General features: G+C 41.3%; 1 protein-coding gene across 7 annotated transcripts in view; it reads right to left on the reverse strand.

Annotated features, from left to right (window-relative positions):
- Window positions 1-26,610, reverse strand: part of wnk1b (WNK lysine deficient protein kinase 1b) — a 97,565-nt gene that overhangs the window by 26,781 nt on the left and 44,174 nt on the right. For 2 of the 7 annotated variants that reach the window (XM_085137890.1, XM_085137891.1), the window contains exons 3-16: window positions 25,759-25,931; window positions 20,959-21,179; window positions 20,053-20,210; window positions 14,010-14,098; window positions 13,135-13,274; window positions 12,830-12,909; window positions 12,393-12,590; window positions 11,746-11,815; window positions 11,331-11,524; window positions 9,596-9,898; window positions 6,394-7,821; window positions 4,021-4,110; window positions 2,751-2,825; window positions 1,883-1,960 (exon numbers count right to left, since the gene is read on the reverse strand). In XM_085137890.1, the coding sequence (XP_084994016.1) occupies window positions 1,883-1,960; window positions 2,751-2,825; window positions 4,021-4,110; window positions 6,394-7,821; window positions 9,596-9,898; window positions 11,331-11,524; window positions 11,746-11,815; window positions 12,393-12,590; window positions 12,830-12,909; window positions 13,135-13,274; window positions 14,010-14,098; window positions 20,053-20,210; window positions 20,959-21,179; window positions 25,759-25,931 (3,297 nt within the window). The remainder of the gene's footprint in view (window positions 1-1,882; window positions 1,961-2,750; window positions 2,826-4,020; window positions 4,111-6,393; window positions 7,822-9,595; window positions 9,899-11,330; window positions 11,525-11,745; window positions 11,816-12,392; window positions 12,591-12,829; window positions 12,910-13,134; window positions 13,275-14,009; window positions 14,099-20,052; window positions 20,211-20,958; window positions 21,180-25,758; window positions 25,932-26,610) is intronic. The other 5 variants (XM_085137897.1, XM_085137892.1, XM_085137893.1 and 2 more) reach the window with 4 other exon arrangements.

Raw genomic sequence — 26,610 nt, forward strand, 5'->3', positions numbered from 1 at the left:
GAGTGATACACACACCACTGGAAGACCATGCAACAACAGAGCAAACCCTACAGACAACGTGCAATACGGCTTTACAATGTAGATGGGCAACACTCTCAACACCACATCACAAATGGGAAAAGAAGGCTAAAAACCTTCAAGAGTCAAGATATGGGAACACTGTAAACAAAAACAGCTTTCTATTTTTAGTCTTCAAGATCCAACGTCCTGAATAAATATTATTACCTACTGCTTGGTGTCGTGTGTTATAAAAGAAATACATACAGTAACAATAAAAACTGCATGTTTGCAGAAATGGTGAAAAGAAAACTTAACAGCTAAAGAAACAAAACCAAAAATATTGCTTAATATTTGAATCATCGGCTGTCTTTTACTCAACGATTCAATCTACACATTTAGAAAAACACATTTTTAATCGTTTACAGCAAGGCAAAGATACTACATTCATTTTTATATACAAAAAATGTCAATCAAGTTGGTTAATGGTGTGTTTAAGTGGCCAATCTCACTGTTTGAAACAATGAAAATTATACTAAAAGGTTTAAAAATAAAAAAGTCATGAAATCATTACCGTAAAACTAAAAGACTAAAATATTCGTGCTATAAAATTTAAATTCCATATTTTGTCTTTAAATCGGACGTGACGTGTTACTCTTTATAATTCTTTAATATATAATTTGTTAGATAGTGAATCAATTTTTTGTAGTGTTGCCTATGTTCAGATCCACAGTTAAAATCAAATAATCAAAATGTAATTCAAGTGCAGACTTTCTGCTTTATCCAAGGGGTTAAATACTGCATTAATTGTGTAGTAATTATAACCACTTTATACACCGTCCCTGATGTCCAGAGGCTAAAAATAACCAGACGATGGACTGACAAACAGTTTCATGGCCAGGAGAGACCTGTTTCATTATATCTGGAGTGGATACAGCATCCCAAAAAGATGTCAGTGTAAATGAAGGAAGAAATAAAGACTAGTAGAGGCTCAAAAGCTCAAATAAACCTTTCAGAGAGACAAAACTTTACCATCCTGTGCATTCTGTAAAAAAATAAATGCACTGATGACCTCAGCAACACCAAAAGGCCTGAAGGTGCATGATGACAGGGTTTATGATCCTTAAAAAAAACCACTCTCAAAGTGGCGGACGTATCAGGTCTACAATCAGGTGGTTGCTTCATGAGTGGAAACACAAAGGCTTCAGACAGGTGCAAACCACTGATTTCACCTCAAGAACAAGAAGGCCTGATGAGGACTTTGGCAGAAAACATCTCAAAGACTCTTCACAGTTGTGGAAAAGAAAATCTTCGGACAGATGAACTCAATATAACTTGTACTAAAACGATGCCCATGGGCTCTAGTGTTAAGGTCATCAACTTCAAAGACAATCAATTCTTTCAATTCAAGTTTGTCCAATTACTTTTGAGCATCTGAAAATCAGGGCTTGTGTATAAAAATAGCTAAAATTCCTAAACAGTTAATGCAAAATTGTTGTTAAACCCATTAAATCAAAGGTAAAAGTCTGCACTTCAATCACATGTCGACTGCTTTACTTAAAACAGAGAAAGAAAAGACACTCTTTTTCCAAAAAAAATATTGACTTAGCCTTAATACCAAACTAAATACTGGACTATTACTGGAAATACTGCCCATCTCCATTTCCGTGCTCATGTGTTTGTTGTCCATGCTTTTACTAAGGTGGTCAGTGAGAGCATGTGGGGTAAACAAAGATGCACTGTCAGGAGAATACACAGCTTTACTCAAAAGGTCTATGTTCTGTTCAAAGGATTCAGTTAATACATCACGGTTTTACGTGAGGACAGAGACAAACAGGCCAACCACTTACAGTACAACAAACTACAGTGTCGATTACGACGATACCTGAGACAGAGCTAGCTGAGCAACTTGGTACAGAAGATAAAGGTGCTCTAAACTGGGAGATGGACTTAAGTCACAAAACTAAACACGCAACCACACGGCGTACCACACAAACACAATGACATACAAGTAGATACGTAAAAACACATAAAAACAAACCCGGTGGTAAACACAGGCAGCATGCCCACGAGCAAGCGAGAAAATGGAAAGAAAAACAGAAGAAAAGTGAAGAAAGCAGAACATGCAACAAGACAAAATAACTCAAAAACAGCAGGTGGAATGCCTAACTACATATCCACAGATGCGTATGTGCATTTGTCTCTGGGTATTCGGGTACAGAAGTGAGGAAATGCTAATGGCAACTTGTACTCTAGCCCTGAGGTGAAATAACAGAGACTGTTATGAACTGTGTGAATTGTGAATGAATTGCGTTTAGCAGATTTGTTTCAGATTAGAATTTAAAATGTGGGCGAGCAGTTGCATTATATGCATAAGTGTGTAAATCACTAAAGATAAATGCAGATATACGAGCCATCAGGCACCTTTAAAAAGACCTATCAACACCCACATGTACAATTAGGAACACTTCAATCTAAGCCAATCCAGTATGCCATAATAACCCACAATCACTTTACTGTTAAAAAGTTAAACTATCAACTTTCTAGAAATGTCAACAAAAATAAAATCTTATTTATGAAAATGCTGCTTTAGTGGATTTGGGTTAGGTTACACAGTGTTTCCTAATAAATAATAATATATAAATGAATGTATATTTAAATACTCAATCTAGAATAGCACCTCTTTGAAAAGAAAGAGTCCTAGCTAAAAACACATATAGATACATATTTAACAAATACAACTATAACTATACCTGTGCAGGTGACTGTGGCAGAGGTGTGTGTGTGGGGCTTTGAAGTGATGTGCTACTCTGGCTAGATGGGGCAACCTGGAGAGGGACAAACAGAGAAACGTGGGTGAGAGAAAACAGTGTAGATCAGGGGTGTCCAACTCCAGTCCCCGAGAGCTACTGTCCTGCAGCTTCTAGATGCATCCATGTCTCGACACACCTGAATCAAACCAATGGCTTGTTACCAGGCCTTTGCCAAACTTGATGGCATGCTGAAGAGGTAATCCCACCATTTGATTCAGCTGTGTTGGAGTGGGGATGCATCTAAAATCTGCAGGACAGTAGCTCTCGAGGACTGGAGTTGGACACCCCTGCTGTAGATATTTACATAAACAAAGATACTCTTTATGTGTTTGACACCGAACAAAATGATTCATTTAGCAAACTGACAAAAGATAATATGGCTGCATTCTGACAAAATAAGTGTTACAATAAAAATTTAAATGTGACCAAATGATAAAGGGTCATAATATAAATGTTATAATTGACTATAATTTATTGCTCAATCAAAGTTCAGTTCTTTAAAAACTGTGCCAGCTCTGTGGGAGTGGTTACTCTGAAATGACCAAGGCGATATGCCAGTAATTTCCAATGTGTAAGTGCCAAAAACTGCACTTCCTGAGACTGCCAATAAAAAGCAAGTTTATCAACAGTTTCCCATGTTAAACCGAAACACCAAAAACCAAAACAGTTTTTGGCATCTAAGGATAACTTTTCCATTCCTAATGACTACATGATGAGTGATTTGCGCATTTATTTATTTTTTGTGTGGAGTTCACTCATTTGGTTACTGGGGCATGTGGCTCCAGTGTGTCCCCAGGGGTGTTGGACCCCACAGCGTACTGATTAACACATTGATCTTACACACAAAACAAACTGGTTCAAGACCGGAAGGCAACAGGGACAACTGGGATCAATGACCAAATGTGTGGAGCACTGTGGCCACCCCATGCTAAATAGGGGAGCAGCTGAAATTACTCTTGTAGTTGGGAGTAGCCCACTTTGAGCTACATTTGAGCCAACACAAAGAGCTGTGAGCAAGGCTTCACCTCCTCTAACTGACCTGACTAAACTGGGCCTCTTAACTGAGGCCCTGAGAGTTTTGCTGGTTGCCGCTCCAAATAAAGCTTGAGGTGATAAATTTCCACCTTTCTGTTCAAATCTAACTCCCAATAACTAATATGTAGGTGGCCAAAACAGAGACTTGAAAATAATGCTAAAAACCAATGCCTACCTGTTGGACAGTCCCAGAAAGTGGTGGCTGTGTGCTGGCAGGGACCAAAGGAGGTCCTGGAGTTGGCTGAGGGGAGGACACCTGAGTCTGCTGTTAAGAGTCAGATTTAGAGAAAGAAAGACAGAAAAATGGAAAGACAGGGCCAGATGCAACATCGTAGGACAAAACAATGGAGGATGGAGGAGAGAAATTGAGAGAGATTATGGACAAGAGAGAGTAAAAGAGAGAAAAAGACAATTAGAACATGTTTGTAGCTTTTGGATCCAACAGTATGCATGAGTACAAACACAAGGCAGTTCTGCTCTTCTCTAGCAATCATTTTTAATCTAGATCTTCCTCTTGTGTATGCACACATGCACACATGCACACAGACACGTATACTCTAATCCGACGACAGATATATGCACACTGATTTCTAATGTATGCATATACTCAGCTTGTAGTATAGCATGTACAACAGTATGGGCACGGCACTGGGGTTAGGCAGGGTGTAAGTAGGATTTATTTAACATGCAGGTCAGGACCTAAGTCATTAACAGTGATGATAAAAAGGTGTTATATAGCCAACAAAGCACAGAGTAAAAATTGGAATACTCTCTATGAATTAATTAAGATGTTTTAAAACACTTGCTGCTTTTTCAGATTTCATCCTAAGACCACATGTCCTGTCATGGCCCTACCTCTGACTCTGACAGAAAGTCTGATTCACTTGAAATGATGCAGGCTTTCTTTTGAGTCAACTTATCATTTCAATTGTATATTTGATTTTCAATCCTTTAAATTTCATGATGGTCATCACCCTGACAGGCTCCTGTGTTCACTTAACAAATTCTTCAAATACTCCACAGTAGCACAGAGATGACTACAACCAATCCACTGATGACTGAACCCTTAGAAGGCCAGAAGCAACTGTATACTTGTCGTGAAGCTCATCCCGAGAAAGTATGGGGAAAGCTTACGCAAGTATGGTACGTTGCACCAGACGTACGACTACCTAGCTTTTTCTAACATTACAGGGAGTAACACAAACACATAAGAGGTTGCACATATGCGATATTTAATAAATAACGTTGCTAAAAAGATCAAGAACTTAATATAAATGAGATGGGGAAAAAAAGAGCTACTGATGGACAATGAAAATGAATAAAGGAAAGAAAGTAAACAAGAATGTCAGCGTTCTAAGGGTTTAAAGAATTTCAGCTGTGACCTTTGAACCCTGTGTAGGAAGTTGATTTTCATTGTGGGCAGGAAATGATAACATAATATGTTAAATTAAAGAACTGGCTCGAAGCCAAGCTCTTTAGCATTTACAACACGAAACATGTGAAACAGACAGATGAACGTCTCTCTGCATGGTTACATTGCTATTTTGTCTAAGCCTCCTTTAGTTTTGTTGTATGTTTCTGTGTGTTTAAGCATACAAATCAGCAAAGTCTTACAGCTTTATGTGAATTCAGACGTTGCGTTAAATGTCATAAAATGATATCAAATGCGCGGATGTCGACGTCTTAAAGATGCTTTTTAAAATGTACATCTAGATTATTCATCTTAACCATTAACCTTTAAACTCCAGATCAAACTGACTTTGGATTTGTATGGGCTAAAATTCAAGTATACCGTAGACACAGTATACTAGCACAAACACACAATTCTCATATACTTTCATATATGAACATACAGACAAAATATTACTTACTGATAGCACCAAAAATTCACAACATAAACAGAAAAGAAGGGAGCTTAGACTCGGCTCATAAAGCTTTTACACCACAGAGTGTCCCAAAGAGTCTTACTTTCAACGTAATTATCCATTTACTAAAAACAATGCCTCATATGTTAAACTTAAAATTAAATGGTTCTGGTTTTATGTTTTTATCTAAAATATTTGAAAGAATCACCCCTTTTTCTTTAATGCTGTTGAAGAATGAAGAAACCACGAAGGCAGACTCTCTGTGGTGCTTGCATGACAGAAAAGGGGGATTAAATCACAAAGACTACATGATGACATAAAGAAAAAAAATACCATAAATAAAATATGGAGGAAAAAAAAACAACAGGGATTGGTGTAACAGACTCTGGGTCAGATTACCAATAAAAAATTTCTTTTGCTACATTGCACAACAATGTTCCAATTATTTACTGGCTACGGGGTCCAAGAACAGGACTGTTAGAAGGATAATATATATTTTAAAAAACTGTCAATCTGTGAGCTGTTAAGAATTTATAATCAAAAGCAGAAAATACCACAATTTAGGAATTACATTTTAACCATCAATCAAAACATTCTATGTAAAATGTTGGTATAAATTGCAAAATCTAAATTAGTAACTGACCCAGAGGTCTACGTGTGGTTTCTAGTTCTAAACATTGTACCAGAGGGGGGTTAGCGGCCTGCATGGCCAGCAGTGACTCGTGGTATGTCATATCAGGTTGAGCTGGCACCATTCCCCCGTGCCGGGCCCAGGAGCTCTGGATCAGAGACTCCAGCTGATTTGATGACGACCCCCCAAGCGGGAGCTCGGACGATGGTGTGGTGGGCAGAAAGTTCTGCACTGAAGGCGGATGCCCCTGGGGATCTGCGTGAAGAACTCCCCCTGGTGAATCGTAAGGCGCAGTGGAGGACGAGCGAGGGATGGACTGAGCAGCTGAGGACTCGAAGGAAGGAGGATGAGGTGGCGGAGGTGGTGACTGGAACTCTCCTGCATCAGAGGAGGTCAGAGAGTCGCTGGAAGGATCGGGACTTCTGTCTTTAACAGCCAAACCTGCGTGGTGAAGGAGGAGACTTCCCGGAGGTAAAGGGAGCTCCGGACTCACGTAAGAATACAGCTCTTCTGTCACTGGCTGCAGACGACTATATGTGCCGGAGCCACTGGATCCCGTCCCAGGGCTGTCCTCTAGAGGGAGATCCATAGAACTCCGTCTGGCCCGGTAAAGTCTGGATGCCAGGAGGCTTGGATCTCCAGCAGCGGCTGCAGCTGCAGCGGCTGCAGCTAAATGAAACTCAAAAACACTTCCGGTAGGTGGCGGGGCGTCGGCCATTACTGGAGGTGCAGAAATAGGAAAGGAGGATGAGGAAGCATGCTGTGGAGCATAGCATCCCTCGGATGATGAAGAAGACATAGAGCCAACCGTGGATGCACTCATGGGGGGTAAGGGTGGCGGTATTGGACTGTGTGCACTCATTCTTTGCAGGATATGAGGATGTAAGAACCCTGCTTGAGATGGAGGACCAGGATCAAAACCCAAACCAGCAGCTGCAGCTGCTGCCTGCCTCTGCTGATGGAAAAGCTGGTGTGCAGTCATTGGGTAGCCTCCATATGCCATTGCTTCATAATGGTCCAATAAGGCTGCTTGATTTAGACTGAGTCTCCTCACTGCTTCCTCGTGCTCTGCTCTCATGTCTTTGAACCCATACAAACTTGGATCAGATTGTCCTGGGAGATGGAGGGGTTCCCCAACACCAAGTCTTTGAGCAGCTGCTGCAAAACCAGGATTAACCATGAAGAGAGAAGGAGCCTCAACGCCCTCCATGCCAGAAAAAGGGTGGAGGCTGCTCCCGTAACGAGGGTAAGCAGGCTGAAAGTGTCGGGTATGCGCCTCGAGAATGGAAGTGCTCTTGCGTCTCTGAGTGTTGTAGGCCTTTGGAGGCCCAGTAGGAGGAGGTGAGAAGGAAATGGGACGCTCGGGGATAGAGGGGAAGAAAATAGTCGGAGGGTCTGGGAGAGTTGGAAGAGGGACGTTCCCTCCTGCTCCTCCTCCTGTGCTTGGTCCTCCGCTGAAAGGGTGTGGCATTGAATGCTGCTGTGACAGTGAGATACAATGGATTTAAGAATGACACTCAGAGAGAATGACACAGAACCACAGTAAAGGCCCAATGAAATGGAGAAAAAGAGCATAATTTCAAAGAACACCCCAAAATAAAAAGGGGGATGGGGGTAGTCACTTTCTACACTTAAAGGAAAATTATGTGGTTAAAAGCTGTTTAACAAAGTGAACCAAACTGGTAATGAAGAGATGGGAAACTGGTTACAATAGACAGGTCAAGTCACACACAGCTACAGCACAAAGACAGGAATACCACTCAGAGACAAGACAGAAAAGGACAGATATACACCATCACAGGTGGAGAGAAAGTGAGTTATAAAATGCAAAGAGAGGAAAGGTTGTCTCAAAGGTTGACATTATCCTAATGCATCTGCAATCAGGAAAATTGTGTTTTATTTCAAACATATCTCTGCAAAATGTTGACCTTTTAAGCAGCCAGCTGCCGCTTGCAAGAAAAGGTAGACTGCAACACTTTCCAGAAAGTGCAAATATCTTCTCACAGATTCTTCAACCGTCACCTACGTCAGCGGTCCCCAAGCCTCGGGCCGCGAGAGCCGAGGCTCGGGTGTGAAATTTATGGTTTTCAGGGCTTTTATTGTTAACTCTGTTTCCCTAAGTCTTTTTCCGTGTTGTAGTTGTGTGTCTTATTTTGAAAGAAATGTTTACGCGTTGCCATTGTGACCAGAGAGCGTTAAGGGGCAGAGAGGAAAAGCTCCTCCTGAAAAGCGCCAACTCTCCATGTTGTTGGCGCATTTAAGGAGGACGCTGCTAATAAAGTTACAAAATTACACGGTGAATATGCGTTTATTATTACATTTACAAAATACCACAGTTTTTGTCTTGGTCGTATCATTTAATTTTGTTGTATTTATCCGTGACACGTTAAAGGCCGGTCTGTGAAAATATTGTCTGACATTGAACCAGTCCGTGGCGGAAAAAAGGTTGGGGACCGCTGACCTACGTCACATCTTCGCTGTCGCTGCATGTTATGGGAACATCCTGCATTGTTTTTATACCAAATTGCTGTAAAGTAACCAGTTTTCCTGATTCAGGATGCACATTTTATTAGAGCATTTGACTACAGAGCAGGGTTAAAGTAAAGTGCAATCACTGCGTATTTAATAGGACTATGCGGTGGCCAGTGGAGGCAGAGAGAGTTTTATAGAGACGTATGTCTAGAGCCAAAGACTCACAAAAGAGTCTGAAAATCTAAATGGAAAAAAAAGTGAACACGTAATACACATATTTTTGTGTAACAGGCTTGCTACACTAACCCTTACAGGAAGTTTGAGAACTTAAGTAGCGCTAATCTAAGCATACTACATTTAGTTCATGTAAAGTATCCTTTATGCCAGCTGTTGCTCTTCTAACTCACCATTTTAACTTTTATTGAATTTCTCTGAAGCAATGAGCTTGTATATTTTTCTATATTTAATAGTGCAAATGTACATTTCTTAAGATCAACAAAGGACCTTTCCTGGTTGCTTAAACCAGAAAAATGTTAAAATCGTAGCCAAGAAAAATAATCAGCACTCTGTTGAGCATGAAACAAACTGTATCAGTTAGTAATATGCACATGGTGTCATATTGTGTTTCCATATGCAGCATCACTTGGAATTTTTCAATAATGCAATTTTGCATTTTTATAAATCTTTCATTTCAGACTCAATGTGGCCCATGTCCATCATCTTTTTCTCTCTCGTCCTCTTTGGTTCCACCACTATGGCCCAATTATCTCTTTAGAACCTACAGGGGTTGAGAACAGGGCAGGTAGGCTGGCCCGCCGCTGCCTGGCCCTGGGCTGAGACGAGGCAGAGTGAAGGGGCAGGACTGTCTCCAGGGCCTTGGAGAGGCACCTAGTGAATGTGTCCCTCTCTGATGTGAGAGGTGTGCATGATGAGGCAATGGTGTAAGGGGACGAGGAGGACAGGTCTGGAGGTGTGGCGGGCTGTTTGGGAGGAACAACCTGGGTCGGAAGAACGTGAGAAAAGGAGTAGGAGGAAGGGGGAACGCAAACAGACATGCTACGACATCGACGGTGGTGCGACACAGGCTGCAGGCCAGGGAGGGTTGATGGAAGAGGGAGTGACCAACATGAAAAACAAACACAAAAAGAAAAAAAAGCAGGAGAAAAGGTACTTAAACACAGATCGCAGCAGTTATAGAAAAAATCAAAACCAAATCATACCATAAATAAAAGCCACAGTTTTACAGTTTTTACATCATCGAAAAAAAAAACCCAACAAAACAATTACAGTTATTTTGTGAGCGAAAATGTTTCAGATTTATAAACAACAAGTTTCTCAATGGAGCTAATCATTTGCAAGTCATCTATCATACCGTTAAAAGTGTCCAGTTTCACAAATATCACAAAGACACAAAAATAAACTGTAAATTAAAGAAACAGAAAAAAAATATGTCAGACTTCAAATAGAACAAAGAATGATTTTTTCAAAATAACTCATTAGGACCTCATTTGATGTTATAAACAAGCCAGTCTGTCTATTTCACCACCTCCAAAAATTGGCTTTGATGAGAAAATAAGCTTTCTGAGTAATTCAGTTGCAGTTCAAAGAAAGCCTTAAAAGGACATTATTTAGTTATATAGTCAATCGGTGTACATCTAGGTGAACAACAGCAGTCTCAGTCTGTGTGGATGCTGGTAATTTAGAAGTCAGATGAGGGCACAGAAACCAGAGGTCATCGCGTGTAATAGCGAAAATTAAAATTAAAACTAAAACGTTCACCTCTCCATTACCACTACTTTTAACAAGAAACGTGATTCATATGCTCCAGATATAAATAAGTCAACCTAGATCTAAATCTTGGCCACTAAGAAAAAGCGCATAAAACTATGTCAGGTCCTTGAGAAAAAATATCTAATGCATTGTAAATAAATAATGACCTGTGAGTGATCTCAACATGTTCCTGTTGGACGTGTGTCCAAACAGATGTGCCTGACTATGAATGAATAAAACAAATGAAATGAAATTTATAACTGTAAAGGAAAAAATATAGAGAGAGACAAGGACAGGAAATGATGACATATGGTACTACGCTAGTAGTACAGACATAATATGTTTGACTATGTTTGACCTTACTGATGGATTAAAGTGGCTGAAATATTATAACTGCCATACTGGGTTAAATGTTGAAGGCTGCATGCCTCAGTGAAGAATAAGTCAAATCAGTGCCTTGTGTTATTTATCTTCCTGAAGTGTAATAAAGTTACCATCTTCAAGTAAAAGCCAATTAACTGCATTCTTTTATTTCTATAAAAACAGGCGGCTGAAATTCCCCACACCATTTCCAAGCACCGCAAAGTTCATTCCACCTCACTCCCACTCCAACACATGACGCAGCGCTCACTGCAAACTGACGAGTCATGTTTAATCACATCCGTGAGCACCGAGAACATTCTAACCGTCACCGATGTGGCATGACTGTCACGTGTAGTGACTCATTTGAATGAAACCTCCACTTACCATTGGCTGCAGCGGCTGGGCGTAGCCCGGGTGCTGCTGTGGGGTAGCGGAGGGGGTGGGGGGATAGGGGGTCTGGGGCTGGGAGGGAGGCTGGCTAGAAGGGGGGCAGCTGTACGACATGGTCAGCTGACCCAGGTGGGGGGAGTCTGAGGAGAAAACAGAGGAACCCTGGCCACTGTCCACGCCTCCTTCAGCTGACAGGGACACAGAAACAGACTTTTTACTGGAGTAAACTTTTCTAATGCCCGACTCTAAATACTGTATCGAATTTGAAAAGTGGACCAAGAATGGCTGCTTCTGATTTGAAGGAATACATTTAAACTTGACGCTAGAAAACCTTCCTGGCCTTGGTGGGCAAATATAACAACTGTTGAAATCGACTATTTAGACTAGACCTCCTTATCTGGGTACTTACATGTGTGTGAGATGCTCGCCTGCTGATAGAGAAGCTGGTGCTGCTCTACTTCGGTCTCCTCGGTCTCTGCCTGCAGACAAGCATGCACAGGAGAGGGTCAAACTGAAGCAAAATAAGAATAAAACTCCTATTTCTCTGACCCTAATGTAAAAAAATGACTCCACCATATGATAGGAAGAGCAAGCAGTGGATAGAAATGACTGATATGCTTACATGTTGGAAAAACAGGGCTTTAAGTAACTGACTAAAAAGATAAACCTAAGATACCAGATCTCAGTGTGCTCTTGTAACCATGACTACATCAGAAGAGGATGTGCCACCTTCAAATGTTTGATAGTAAGTCCCAATCCTTACTGTGAACTGTTCTTCGAGACTCTTTTGGTTGGTTGTAATCATTTGAAAAGAAAAAAAAAAAAAAACACTTGCGGCTGCCAGTGGTACCCCCCAGCCTCCTGGTAGATACACCTATCTACCTACCTGTCCTAATTCTTGAGCTTGTGCAGTAGATGGCTAAGTAATTGTTTTCATTACAAACCTTAAAAAGAATACTAAACTGCATCAAAACCAGTCTGCTGGTTCAACAGACTTATTAAAGTGCTTTTTAACTTAGACACCAAACTAATGCGATGCTCGTCACTCCGACAGACCTGTGTGTGTGAAGCTTTGTGTGTATCGTGTTGTTGCTGTTGCTGCTGCTGTTGTTGTTCTGCCTCCAGCTTCCTCTTCTCCTGTTCCTCTCGTACCAGCTGCCTCTGCTCTCGCTTCCTCCGGATCAAAGACACACGGTCCTTGATGGCCTTGGCCATGGTCTTATGGTCAGCCTCAGCAACATAGCCAGACTCAACCTGCGGGATTGAAGAGAAGTCACTCAGAGACACAAAAAAAGGCACAACTCCCTTTAACGCCAGTCATCATTCCTATATGAATGAATGTCCCATTTCCATCTCTCATTACAATATATTTCTTTCCTCATTCCCATATGTCTCCTCTGTCCTTCCTAAATCCATCATTTTCTCCCTCTGACATCCATTATTCCACAATGAATGGAGTAATAAATGGATTTGTTCCTATTCACTGTACTCACCATTTCCTGGGCCACATCTTCGGGGACGTCCTTGTTCAGGTCAAAGGAGAACTCGATGGCTTCGTTGTCTTTGTATTTTCCTGCAAACATGTTAAAAATTGCCAATCAGGCAATTACCTATAGTATTAATGTACTAATATTGGTTGTCCAACAAAACACGCACTTTGGTTTTTGACCAGTTTAATATATTGAACCACTAAGAAAAACGACTACACACTTATATCTAAACACATATGACAAATAGTCAAATTTTGCCCTGTGATGTGAATAATGGCATCATCAATAATGATAAAATCATGCCTTACCTTTGAGCTTCTTCACGTCTTCTATCCTGAGCCACAGTTTAATAGCGATCATTTCTCCATCGTCCTCTTCTGCCAGTTCAACCCTGACCCCTGTTTCCTCCTGGAAGAAGGCATGGTTCAACAGGATCTTTATGGCATACCTAGAGGAACAAGGCGAGATGGATCAAGCTCAGTACAATATATTCACTGGAGATTCAACAGGAGAGTTATACCGTAAATGAGAGAGAACTGGAATTATTTCTAGATACCACTTGATATCAATTTATTCAAGACCTGCAATCCCCTGTGAGCTGATCCCTAACTCATGAGCTAAAAGGAAAGACAAGGTATTTGAATAATCTTCTGGGAATCGTAACATGCTGACGACATGTTGTCCTTAGATAGCTTTGAAAATTGTGCAATTACTTTTGGAGCCTCCAAATATTTCTTGGGAAAAGAAAAACATCAGCAATGCTAAAAATTGTTGGTTTCCTAGAAAAATATGAAAAAGATACAGTAACTGAATCTGGAGAAAGAAGATTTGGAGAAAAAAAAAGATGAGAGCGAGGGGTAAAGTTGCTTTGGTTAAGCTTATGAAGCAGAAGACGAGAGACTGTGGTAAAAGTGTTGGCAGGCAAACAGCACGTGGAGAGAAAACAGAGCACTTCTTAATTTCTAACCAAGAAGGCATGAGTTTTTAAAAAAACGTAACCTTTTTTTAGAGGACAATTAACGGATCAATCTGTCTACCCATGAAGAGACTAAATAACAATGGAATTGGTTAAATAAGGCCATTTTAATTGTTGAGTTTGCAAACATGCAAACATCCACAGCCTAAGAAATCACACCAAGCCCAGATGCACATTTAGCATCAATGGTTTTTGTCTGTGACTCACCTCTCATCTTTGTTAGTTCTGATGCAGCAGTCGATAATTTCTTTCACCTCGGGAATGGCTACCTTGTCAAAGCTGGCAGGCTTCACTCCCTGCACACAGAAAATAGAAGAGCAGTGAAGGGAAGGAACCTTTCAGAGAAGTCAAACAAGCACACACATAAAGGATAAAAAGAGCACTGTGTGATTTTAGGCTGTCCCAGACAAATCATGACTAGTGTGACTACATCTTTGGCAGTGGCTCCTGCAAGCAGTTCAAAACTGGTTACTAGAACAATTTTTCCATTAAACATAGCCTGGGGAAAAATTCTGACTGTGCCAGAAATTTAGAGTGACCACTTCTCAACATGATATCTGTTGATACTTACATATATATATATACTTACCAACCAAAGCATATAATGACACGGTGGTGATCAATGTAAAATCAATTCAAAAGATGTTATAATCATATAGCTAGATCCATTAAATACCAATGTCCTACCCTGTTTGTTAGGTCCCAGTTCCTAAGAATGCTAAGGTTACATGTGTAGTAGGCACCTTTAAACTCTTTCCTTAAATAGATGAGATTTGCCATAAAGTTGGCATATTTATTCATTTTAGATACAGAATGACAATTAAATGCAAAACCTAAACACCAGATCCCCACATTGAGGTGATTGTTGAAGATTGTTGAAGGTTTGCAAATAGGTGCTGTTGAACTTATAAACACAAACAGATTACATACACATTGCAATCAGTCTGAGTAAATCTGTGCCGATGAGCACAACTCATCTTTGATGTGTTTCTTTGGAACAGGGCGCTCAGCTCAGCTCAGCTCAGCTCAGCTCAGCTCAACTCAACTCAACTCAACTGATCACCAGAAGGTTGTATTGTGGTTTCATTCCTATACAAAAGCAAGGCTGCCAAGCGCCTGTGTCATTTTGCAGTTAAATCCCTGTCCTGCACAACTTTGTCACTTTTTCTATTGGAATTTCTGTTCAGGAAGGACTCTGAATCCAAGTAGTTAATGTGAATTTCTGGTTATGCAAAGCTCAACAGATTGTGATTTATCACAAATAAATGCAGTATTATCAGAAACAGGCTGCATGTAACTGAAAATTGACCACATTCAATCACAAACTGATAGCGGACTGGTTGCAGACTGACTGCGAGTGGTTCCAGAGCTGGTCCCTGTCTTCAAAGCTCATCATTTCAAAGGCTCATTACACAAGGTCACAATTATTTTGGTTGTGCCACATCTCCAACCACTTCTTTCCCTTGCATGTCTTTAGCAATTGTTGTTTGTAGCTTATGATGAAAAATGTCAATCCTGATGGGAAGGGTGTCTTTAATGTCTCCATTCAAAGGTTATGAGGCACCACTGAATCGTTTGGGGAGAAAATTATGCTGTGACATTTAAAGTCATCAGATCTCAACTTAACTGAACACTGAAGGAAGCGTTCGGATCAATGTGAATAGTTTAAATTAGGCTGAGAAAGCGCTATTGTGTTGTCTCTATGCATTTTGGTGAATGATCAAAGTATTACTGCATTATCAGCCCTGCACGACTTATACTCAATTGAGGGTTAGGGTTTAAACAGCTGACAGACAAGAGGTTCTGAACTGTGAGAGTGAGTAATAGTTTGACCCAGGGTTAAATTCCACATAAATCCAGTTGTCCCATCAGGTATAAATAATGAAGTGGAGCCTTTCAGAGCCAATTAAGAGCACATCAACAGAACAAATCAGCAGGAACCCAAAGGTCCCCTCCAAGGCCTAGCAAACACTTGGAATGACTCCCAAATTATTTGAAAAAATAATATAGTTCAAAAAACATTAAAAGAAAAAAATACACAAGACACAAACAATGGAAAATAGATGTTAGCGTGACAGGACACAGGTTTTACAGAGTAAGAGATTTTTCAGCACTTAGAAGTAACTGCAGTACGAACAAGGGACGCCTGAAATCCCATCTAGTTTAAGCCACACAGCATAGCAGAAAGCATCCTAATGAGCTGGACTTTTGTTCAAATCCATTTTATACTACAGAGAAACAAAACAGACTGAAGCAACCACAGACAAGAAAGTCTTGCATGTTCAGTCTTGCATCTCCTAGGTGCCCATCTGAAATGCAGTTATTAAAAATATGCAACTGGCTGGTAAAACAATCAGAGTCGAGTAAATCTCAAACTGCACAGAAGCAAGAAAAACACATTCAGAACAGCAGGAAGAAGATTAGAGAGAAAGAAAAAAACTTTTTTTTTATCACTTACCAAGAAAGTAGTCAAAGAAGTTTGACTGACTGATGCGTTTGGAAAAACAAAGAGTTTTAGACTACTCTATTTGACTAACAGCTGCTTGTCAGACACACAAACCAGCAAATGACCACTTCTTTCTGCTCTTCCAGCTTCCTTTCCACCTTTCATTTGTTTCTTGGCATGTTTCTCTCCTGCTACCCCACCAGTTCACCATTACATAACAACCCTATCTCTCTCCTTCTCCCCATCACGCACACACACAGACACACACACACACAGACACACACACACTCTGAGATTCCAGGGCCAAACAAAGTTAGGACTGACGGGGGAAGTAATGCTATTAAACCTGACAGAAGAAGAAGAAGAAGGAGAGAAGGATGGAGAGAAAGCTAGATTTTAGTTTAATAAGGCTGATTGGAGGCAAGGAATGTTCCAGGGTGAGAAGGACAACGAAGCATGTCAACAACACAATTTGTCAAGCTATAAGAAGCTAAGCCATAAAGCATACCCAACACATCTTCCTGCCAGCCTTTCAGTGACGCACAAATCATACAAAGAGCCTTTTTTTTTTATTTCTAGAAAAGAACCAATTAACAGAATTTCCTGCCAAACTTTTTAAAAGTGGAAATGTGATCCTCATTTGTCTTTTCTTATATCATATACGCTACTGTTAGCATGATAGATGCTTTTTGGGAAATATTGAGAGGAGCATCTGAGGCTGCTCTAAATATTCTGTTTTAGGCTCTTGGCTCAATGTGATGTCAGTGAGAGGATGCGAGCAACAGGGTCATCTCAGCACACAGCTCTGGCTGCAAGAAGAGCCGGTGGTGTTCAAATCTTTTGTTTGGGAGGGGAAGTCAATCAGAAGAAAGGCAGAGGAGCAACTGGAGCTACCGAAGCAGCTTGCTGCAGACAGCAGACAATGAAAGAACATCTGGTTACAAGAGGCAGTCAGTCTAACACTTTTGTTGCAGATGTCAGCTGAGTTTCTCTCCGTCTGTTTCAGCTAAAACATATCAGGGGTTAACTAACTCATGAGGAGGGTCGACAGGGGGAGAAATGGAGGATGGAGAGCTGGTTGCATGGATTTGGCAGTGAAATGAAAGGAAGCAGCTGACCGAGGCACCCTGGCGTTGCCACTGTGTTGAGCGTGACAACAACTGACGTTAGCTATTTGGCCAGTTACGTCCAGTTCATGGGAAACAAGCAGAACAAAGCATCACTACGATAATGTAATAGTTTGATCAAATTGATGATGCGATTTTGGTTTTGTAAGACAGAGAAGAAAGACAAAAACCAATCAAAGAACAGTAAGGTAAGAGAGGCAGAGAGCCAGACGGACATGTGGACTGAAATATACCGTCTGAGTTTATTCCGCCCAGGAAGCTTCTTAGATTAAAATGAGAGATTCAAAGACTGAACGATGAAAGAAGGAAGAAAAAGAGGGAGGAAATCCTAATCCAAATCCCTTCAGTTTGAATGGGCTGGACTGTATGGATGGACACTAAAAGAAGCTGAAATGAACATTTAAATTGAATCTAAATGCACATTAATTAGAGTTTTAACACATGGGTTATTACGATAAGAGCCAATCAGCTCCTAGTGTGGCTATTAAGTTATTAATTTTTAAAGCTCGACTCTCCTCAGGTAACAGCAGCAGTTGTTTAAGCTGGAGAGGATCCTGCACTCATCCGTAACAAATGATAAACTTCTTTTAATTCAACAACATGCACCGTTAGCCTGGAATTCCAAAATAACTGCAGAGTGTTTGAGCATCCTATTTGTTTAGCACTGATACTTTAGCAGCATTAAAAATGCTCCATTTTCAAGAATCATTACACACACAAAGTGTCATGTTCCTGAGTCCTGGACCGATGGTTTTAAATGTAAGACTCTGATTCTTGTTTGTTTAATATTCCATTTGGGTTTTTTCTTTCAGTTCCTGTTTATACACATTTGCATTCTGGTAAACATCACTGGAAATTTTTATGTTATCCTTCTACCCCATCCATTTTGTGTCTTTCTGTGTCAAGTTTAGGTGTGACAGGATCTTAAATGTGGGTGTAGCAGGTCACTTCCTATTTTATTTTGGTAGTCTTTTGTCTCCTGTGTTTTGTTACGCTCAATTACTTTCACCTGTTTCCTCTCATTAGCCCTCAGTGCGCCCTGTGTCCTTGAAGAAATTAGCAATATGTGTTTCTTTTGTTCATTGTCCTGTTGTATTGTTACCCACATGTGTTGTGGATTTTTGGCACTTTGCATTTTGGCCTCAGTTTTATGTTTTGGACTTATGAGCCACGACAAAGACGGGGCTTTTGTTTTGAACTCGGCCCCTCTGTCCTGCATTCAGATCTTGAAAATGAGAAGAGAGTTCTAGAATATTCCTCATGTCTATTAAGCATCACTGTCAGCATCCAGAGAGCTGAGTCGAGTGACGAAAAGAGGGAGACAGCGCTCATCTGTCTGTGTCTGTGTGTGTGTGTGCTGGGGTGATGACCTCAGCGGCACTAGGCTTAAAACAGCCTGCATCTGGTCCTCTCTGCATTTGCTTTATTGTCTATCTGTCCAGCCAACTGTCAACTAAATTTTAGAAAACGAGGGACATTACCAAATCTGAGAAATCTTATGAAATCTGACTGGATGGGATGATGCCAGATGAAGAAAAGAAAAAAGTAGGGGTTTGTGCCACTACATTTTTTGAAATGTAATTTGTGGCAATCAGAAGACATTTTCAATAACTCAACAAATAACTAAACTCACCAGACAACATAAAACCCATGTTATTACTTTCATTACGCAGAAAATTTCATTACTATATTTCTTCTTCTTAAATTTGTCATTTCAAAACCAAATTAATCTTTTATTAGACTAAAGCAGGGGCGGGGAACTCGAGGCCTCAAGGGCCGGTGTCCTGCAGGTTCTAGATCTCACCCTGGGTCAACACACCTGAATCAAATGATTAGTTCATTACCAGGCCTCTGGAGAACTTCAGCTGTGTTGGATCAAGGCCACATCTAAAACCTGCAGGACCTTGAGGCCTAGAGCCCCCCCCCCCCCCCCCCCCCCCCCCCCAGAAAATCTCTTCTGTGCCCACTTCCAATATTACCTGCAAGTGGACCGAGTAAAGAGTAAACACAGAACATTTGTTTTAACCTGACAATGGACTAAAATGCAACCTCAAAAACGCCCCAGAGTGCTACCAGTGTTCCCACTACCTCCCCGCTGGGGGTGTGGCCTATTCCTTCACAATACGTTATTCTCATGCACTGTTTCATTTCAGCGCAGTGTGTCACTCTCACTGCTTTTGCTGACATTTATGGAGGTGAACTGTACTCTCCCCAGCTCGGCTCACAGCGTTAGTGTTTATGGGACAGTTGAATTAATTATACTGCATTACACTAAGTGGAATAAAAGCTTCTCAATAAGTGTCAATTCGTCTAAAATAACTATAGACTTACTATCGATTTCAGATTTGCGTTTGGGAAAAGTGCTTTCCGTTCGTTTTTATCCCTTCGCAAGACAAACTGCAATGTAGTGTGGGAGGGAGAGAGCATAAGCGAAAGCATAAGACTAATCAGGGCAAAAACACAATCATATGACTGGATCTTCTGCAGCTCATGCCAAACTTGTTAATACAATCAGTAAACAAGGGTGAGGAGGAGTGGCTGACAGCGGAAAATGGAGACAAGAGGCAAAAACAACAAACGAGACTGTTAGATACGACATAAATGGGACCAACTGGTTTCCTACCACTCTCAGCTGATGCACCTGCAGGTACAGAGCGAGCAGAGAATGCATACTTACACTAGTAACTCGTCTGTAGATCTGGGCAGCGTTTTGGCATTCGGAGTAGGGGTACTCTGAGGTAGCCATCTCCAGCATACACATCCCAAAAGCATAGACGTCTACAGATTCATCATACTTTTCCTCATACATCTCTGGAGCCATAAACTCTGGTGTACCTGGTGATCAGAAAGTGGAGAAAAACATGTATGTTATGCTAGGACATGCTCCTAACTTGCACACCATGATGTACAAATACTGTAAAAATGATAAAACATAAAATCAGAGATTGAAATCTAATAAACTCCAGCTGGAAATAAAAGGGCTAAAATTTCAAACCTGCATCCACTTAGTGCTGCCACAGACTCAGTTTGTGGAAGTGAAGCCTGAATACTTGAGGTTTGTCTAATTGCTACAAAGAAGCAGTGAGATTTACTGAGCTTCTCATTCTTGTCTCAAGTGCAGAGAAGAGTGTATATTTACGTACTTGGTGCGAGCAGAGCTTGAATACCTGTGGTCAGCTGTACAACAAAACTACTGAAAGGTACCCAGGTTATTACGAGGGAAAACTGCAGACTCAAAGTATGTGTCATAAACATTGTCCGAGTGCGGTGCACTTTCGGTTTATGTGTTTGTAACGGTTACATTTCCAGACAACTTAATCCCAACTTACTAACAGTTTCTTTTGGAGCCGTATCACTTTTCACATGCCTGCGGTTCGCTTTAACAACCAGACATTTTTCAAGTAGTAAAATTTATCTACAGTGGGCGTGTACATAATGTGCCTGTGCATGTAAAGTGGTTATTATCGCCGCAGCGAGCTCAAATAAAAGATCCCAGTTATTTCAGTTTCGCAGCCTTCGCAAACCACATTTGTGTGTCTTAGCATTTCTGAGAATTTGGGATGCTGCGTATGCACCGTCCTACCTATGACGCTCTTGGCAAAAGAGGCTCTCTTCAGCGTGGCCAACCCCAGGTCCCCTATCTTCACCGAGCCCGTGGGCCCTGTGATGAAGATGTTGTCGCATTTCAGGTCTCTGTGAATGATGGGTGGCGCTCTGGTGTGCAGGAAGTGAAGGCCTTTCAGGATCTGTCTGCACCATGAACGCAGAACTTTGATTTTCATCACCTTGAATCGCTTCAGGTAGCTGCAGGACAAAGAAATCTCACATAAGAAACTGTGTGTTTTGCAAAGCAAGAGAAAGTGGTCACGATTATGCGCACAGGGGGAGATTCAGCTCTTGTATCTTGTTCAAGTGGCCTTTGTCCCGGCACGCTAGCTGGCAGCATATGACCTCTGAGAATATCACACTGTGTAAAACCACAAGCTACAGAAAATCACTTTTTTTAATGCAGCTGCTCTACTCTGCATAAAAAACTATAAAAGACACAGCTATGCAAGGACCGAATAAGGGAGTAAAAAAGCAGAAGCATGTAGTGCTGCACAGAAATGTCTGAAAGCAGCTGTAGAGTCAATGAGCAGCCAGCACTGATAATCTCTGTCTTTATTCAGCAGATTGTTATTTACTTGTTTTCTCCGAAGGCAACTGTACACAGCAATCAAAAGGTTTCGACTACTGTCCCGTACATGCAACAGGTGCCAGCACCGGCTTCTATGAATCAGGATTGTATCTTACGTTGCTTATAATTCAGCCAGATCTACTTCTGCATCATTCTTTTTTCTCTCTCTCCACTAAACTTGGAACACATCCCAGTGAACACCCTGCGGAAAGCAGGGAAACACCCTTTGACAGGTTGCCAGGCCATCATAGATCCAACTCAGATCCACACCTGTGGGTGATTGAGTCGATCCACCTGGTTTGTAAGTCTTTGGAATGTGCGAGGAAAATGAGAGGAAATTCCACAGGAATGTTACAACAGAACAGCAAAGTACTGTGAATCTAGACTGAACATTTCTCCTATTCTTAGCAAAGCACTGCACTTGATTGACTTTTTTTTTTTTTTATTAAATCAGAGGCAGTTCTTGTTATTTCCAAGAGCTCTAAGAACTCACTCAGAAAACATTTGTCTGTCTTGATTAGCTGACTGAAAATCAATTCAACTCTACAGAGAAATGTGCGTCTTCCTCTTCTCGGTATTGTGACAAATGTGACCAATGAGCACAGTAGGCAGGGCGTACTCCTGAGATCAACCGCCCCGTGAGTCTTCTTCATGGTGTGCTAATTTCACAGCCTTAAAGCAGGCAGAGGAGCTAAGTAATCGTGGCTTTGATCTAATTAGTGTATTTAATTCAATATCCAAGCTTAGCTCAGAAATGTCCCCATGGATCTGGTGAATAGCAGGCAGCTGACTGAACTATAGACTGACTCTGCAAACAATGTTTCTGTCTCAGCCAGCAATGCCCTCTTCCAGCTCCGCTTTTAGACAGCTGACCCGATGCAGAGCGACATCAATAAGTCTGACTCCAGCATTACCATCAGCTCCACGGTGTCGCTGGCTGCTCTAATAATTCAGCACCTGCAACTCTGTCCTAACTGACAAGTAATTCTCACATAACACCGTGTGAGCATTACAGCATAATAGAGCGGTGTGCTTAAGCCACATCCAGACTGCTGTGTTACAGCCACAGAGGCTCAACAACTTTTAGCTGTGACCCAGTATCTTTGACGGAGCAGAAAGCATCCATTAACGAGCAATGGAAAGTACACTCACTGAGTGCTGGGCTTAACTGAGCATTTCCATTTGGTGCCACTTTATACCTCTACTCAACTTCTTCCCAGAGAAAAACACTGGATAGTTTGCATGTTCTCCCTGTGCTTGTGTGGATTCCCTTCAGGTTCTCTAGCTTCCTCCCACAGTCCAAAGACATGCTGGTTACATATATGCTTATAAATTGGCTGAAGGTGTGAATATGAGTGTGAATCTTTGTCTGTCTCTCCTATGTTAGCCCTTTGATAGACTGGCTAAATCTTCCCAAGGTGCATCCTGTCTCGCGACAGCTGGGATACACTCCACCCCCCTGTGAACCGGATAGATGGGTGAACAGATAGATGGCTAATTATTAAAAAACAACTTTAATTCAGCTATTCTGCTATATAGTAAAGTCTTTACCCTGACTTTTAACACTCAAAGTCTTCTATATGCTTCTTATTTTAATCCTATAACCGCTTTTCTATGGTTTGTCATTAAAAGCCTTAAAAATCTGGGTAAATTCAATTTGTTTTTCACAGGGAGATGGCTTTCAGTGTGCAGAGCATAAATAATAATTTTAGGGACTATTAAAGTGAACAAACCTTAAAATGTGCATGTGAATAACTTAAGTTCTCTCTATCATACCGCATCTCTCCTGCTACCTCTGATGTCTCTCTTAAGAAGCCACACGCCTTATCCTCCTGTTCCCCCTTACCTAAGTCCCCTCCTCGCCCGTCCCCTGTGCTTTCTTTCTTCTGTCGTTCTGAAGTCAGAACAGCGTTGAAAGACAGGGAAAATGCTGTGGCATGCAGCGCTAGAGTGACACTGCAACAAAGCATCGAGCGAGCTTGCACGCTCACTCAGCCACGCTATGTTTCCAAGCACGCAAATTAGCACTTATACACGAACGTGCGGCTATCATGAGCAGTAAATACAGTTTTTATTATTTGTGAACAGACAAGTATTCTTCCGAAAATAAACTTTTACAAAACAGAAAGATGACAGCAGTATAAACATTTCTTACACACACAGATGCACACAGATAAGGGCACTCCATGGTGGCAAGTATTTCCATCCTATCTTCCTCGACCTATCGCCGCCACCCCCACCCTCCCATCATCTCCCTTTCTTTTTCCATCTCTTCAGCGTGCAGCGGTCCCTCTCCTTTCTGAGTATTTTTCTGGATGACAGCCAAACCCCTCGGATGCCTTGATCCGATTCATAAGGGCACATCCATCCGCTCCATATAGTCTTAAACAAAGAAACCTTGTTGTGTCGATCAACAAAAAGTTAATCAGCAACAACTTTGATATAAAATTATTATTTTGCAAGTGAATTTTTTTCCCTCACTGGTTCCAGTTTTTCAAATGGGAGTGTCTTCTGGTAAACACGATGTTGCGTCTTTGTATCAATATGTGCATAAAAACACATTAATGGAAAATAAAAGTAACCAGAATTGCAATCCTGATATCATGTATGCATCATGTACCTGTAAGAGTTCAGTGCACTGCTTGTTACATGTTACTACTTTGGAGTATAGTATAGTTGTTTGGCACACACACTTCTGGATCCAAGCAGTTTTTTGGATTTTCTGACCGAGGTCTTTTCTGAATATTTAATTTAATCATGTGTAATTCAAAAAGAAGAAAAAAGATACAGCTCTTCGTCTCTCTCTTTTTTTCCTTTCTCACTCAGTAGGTAGTGGGGAGTTCCAAAAAAAGTTGGAAAATAGAAAACTATATTTGCTAAATGTGTGTTTATTCTATGGTGTATGCAGAGGACTGAGCGTGTCTGCGCAGCTTCTCTGTTAAAAAAAAAGTATGACATTTTTGTAGTCCTCCAGTGGAGGGCGCTACGGTCCTTGTTAGTGCTGTTAGTGCTTTGCTCACAGGTTTGTCACTCTACCGAGCGCCTTTCAAACTGTACGTCTAAGTATCCGTTTGTCTATTCATCAGAATATTTGCGCATAACTCTCTCACACTGTAGTCTTCTGTCTCCCTCTCTGTCACTTTAACCTAAACTAAGTGGACGATGACCAGTGTCACTCCTGAATGATGTCAGGAATGAGAGGAATGTGCAGCAGAAGCAGCAGCTGGCAGGTGGGCCAGTGTCGCATGATGTACTGTATGACGCAGGCTGTGTCACCCCATGTTTAGCCTTCTGTTGTGTCAGGAGCTCAACAATAGCATTGACAAACACAGATGCACATCTATTCTAATCGGCAAAGAGGCTGGCATTCAGTCGCGGCATGTGGGGTGACAGTCTGAGAGGCAGACACTGACAACTGCCTGTTGAGCTGGCAGGCCATCGACGTACAGTTTGTCACATATGTACGCTGAAAATGACTCCAAACACGTTGATGAACATAACAGTGTTGACACACCCTCAAACTTTTCAAATCCCAATCAGACTCACAGAGGCCCCCAGGCTGAGAGTGCAACCTCACAGGATCCCCACATGTGTTGTGTCTTTTGCCCTGATAAGATCGAGCCATTTTCGGCGACACGAATGGGACCGCAGCAGTTTTATTCAACTGTTTGGTGTCCAAAAAGATAAATAAATAAAAACTCAAAAACTGCATCAGAGTTTTGATGATTCTGCGTCATTTCACCCTTTGTGGTGATGTAAGTGACATAAATACCGTACTTAACACAGGCAGGCTGGCTGACTCACAGCTGCAATCAGCACTGAAACATCAGGATGTGAGGTGCTTGTAACAGTACTTTGAAAGGGCCATTTGAACATATGAAAAGAGAGAAAGACTGCAGATCAGTTTAATAGCAAAGAGGACGACACGTGTGTGTGTTTTACATTTCAGTGAAAGACTGGAGGTGAGTCATCATCTGTGCTGACAGTGCTCTTCAAGAGAAAAATGTCAGAATGGACTCTACTGTAAGTGTGGGTGTTAACATCACGCAGTTCACAGCTTTCAGTCACAGCTATAGTTTTCAGTTCATGCACATGGATTTGGTGTCCTAATATTTGGCTTCTCCGAAGATTCCTGCACAGCTTCTTAATCTTAAAAGTCAGCAAATTAACATGTTGGAAAAGAAATTCTATCCCTCATATACTCACGTTTTTAGCGTGCCAGATGTCATGAGCTCAGTGACGAGAACAATGCATTTCTTTCCTTTGCAGGGACCCTCCCAGGAGTCATAGAAGCGGACAATGTTAGGATGCTGGAGACCCTTCAGCATGCCGGCCTCCTCTTTGAACCGCTGACGCTCGGACTTGGACAGTTTACGATCCTGCAAACGGGACAGAAAGGGAAACTTGATCACGTGTACACAAAAACCGAGAGAAACGTTACAACGTGAATCACAAGGGAGGGAATGTTTTTCCTAAATTAACCATGGTGTCAGTAGTACAACATTATTACAGCATGTGCAATTACAATCAAATCGAGTCAGGAAGAAGCTCGAGGGCTGGAGAGGAGAGCTAATCAGAAGAGAACAAAGAGATTACGCAGAAATGAAAATGGGAGGGGAGGAGAGTGACAATTCCTATGAAACATGACTCCATATAAGCTCAGAGAAACTGATAAACTGATAAAAACAAATAATCTTTTACACTGATGAACAGCAGCTGAACATACTGTACTGAAATACAAGTGCAGATGAAACGGGAGGGAAACCTGATACCATCCGAAAACCTTTCTGCATTACACTAGTAAAGGACAGGGATAAAAGAGAAGTGTCCTTTCATCTTAACTCAAAGACTCCACAAAAATCCATTAGACAGAGTGACGAACAGCTCCACACTCGATCTTCTTTTGACCTGAGCTGTGTGCGATATTTATTGGTGAAGCACTCTGTTTCAAACCAAAGGCTAATATTCACACCTGTGTTGCATTTATGTGTTCATGAAATTTTGCCAGCAATCCTACATTAACAAAATTAGTCAGTGTTCAACCAATTGACAAGCTAC

The sequence above is a fragment of the Neolamprologus multifasciatus genome, chromosome 17 (genome assembly GCF_963576455.1).
Source record: "Neolamprologus multifasciatus chromosome 17, fNeoMul1.2, whole genome shotgun sequence".
In the NCBI taxonomy this organism is placed as follows: Eukaryota; Metazoa; Chordata; class Actinopteri; order Cichliformes; family Cichlidae; genus Neolamprologus; species Neolamprologus multifasciatus.